At 45.3% G+C, this 1,051-nt stretch overlaps 1 protein-coding gene across 1 annotated transcript in view; it reads left to right on the forward strand.

The window, feature by feature from the left end:
- Window positions 1-519, forward strand: part of TENM3 (teneurin transmembrane protein 3) — a 196,423-nt gene extending 195,904 nt beyond the window's left edge. The window contains exon 27 of the mRNA XM_029950079.1: window positions 454-519. Within this exon, the coding sequence (XP_029805939.1) occupies window positions 454-519 (66 nt within the window). The remainder of the gene's footprint in view (window positions 1-453) is intronic.
- Window positions 520-1,051: the final 532 nt, after the last annotated feature.

A 1,051-nucleotide genomic window follows, 5' to 3' on the forward strand; every position in this document is an offset into this window, starting at 1 on the left:
CGCGGTTTGCCTTGGGGGAAGAAAACTGGCAAATAGAATCCATGTCACTGATAAGCAAAGGAAACCCTGATTTTTTTGTAAATTATGTGAGACAAGTTGTTTATGGATTTTTATATGAATTACAATTTACTGTACATCAAATATTAGTCTCAGAGGAGTTAATTTATGTAAAGTGTTTAAAAAGTTTATACTTAAAAATAAAACGATAAAAACATGTGAACTGTGTGATTTTTTTAAAAGGATTGCACCTTTTGTTATCTGTTATAACTGTACAGTATAAATTATTATATTGTAGAGATATAACGACTTATGCCTATAATGTCCAGAAGTGTTAATATTTTTGTATTAGGTTGAAAAACATGTGCAACTTTCTATCACTAGATGGATAGGACAGCAATCCTAAGTGGGTGGCTAATCAGAGAACTCCTTTCTCTTTCTTCTCTTCTTCATCAGGCCAGTGTCCTCAACCATTACCAACTAACTAAGAGGCACCGTAGAAAACAGGCTGGTGGAATGTAGTGGAAGATATGGGAAAAAAACAAAACCTGGGCCGCAGAGGTCCTTTCTCATCCCTAACAGTCTAGGGGAGTTGATATAACTAACCACTGGGTTTTTACTCTTACCGTTCCTTGAAGCTCCATTTCACGATGGACGCAAGAGACCCCATCAGATGCTCCGAGAAACATTTGTGAGAAGGAAAGGATCTGATGTAGTCATGACCGTAAACACGTGTCTTAAGACCTAGGAAAGATAGCAGAAGCCGAGCTGCACTAAGAGGGCCAGATGGAGAAGGTCAGGGTCACTCTGCTAGTCTTGGGTTTAGACCGGCAGGTCACCAAGAGGGGCACCGAAGGGAGACAAAAGCTCCCGTAAGCCCCCCACGACCCAGCCATCCTGGGAGCTGGTCTGAAAGGCAGCCTCTGCTCTGTCTCGGGGAGGGGGTGGGGGGGCGCGGCACACCCGGCTGGAAGTGAAGGGCAGCCACGCCCTCGCGCACGCGTGCGAGCGGGACCTCGCGTGGCCACCATCCGCCCTTCTGTGTCGGCCCACC

This window comes from Suricata suricatta, chromosome 1 (genome assembly GCF_006229205.1).
Source record: "Suricata suricatta isolate VVHF042 chromosome 1, meerkat_22Aug2017_6uvM2_HiC, whole genome shotgun sequence".
In the NCBI taxonomy this organism is placed as follows: Eukaryota; Metazoa; Chordata; class Mammalia; order Carnivora; family Herpestidae; genus Suricata; species Suricata suricatta.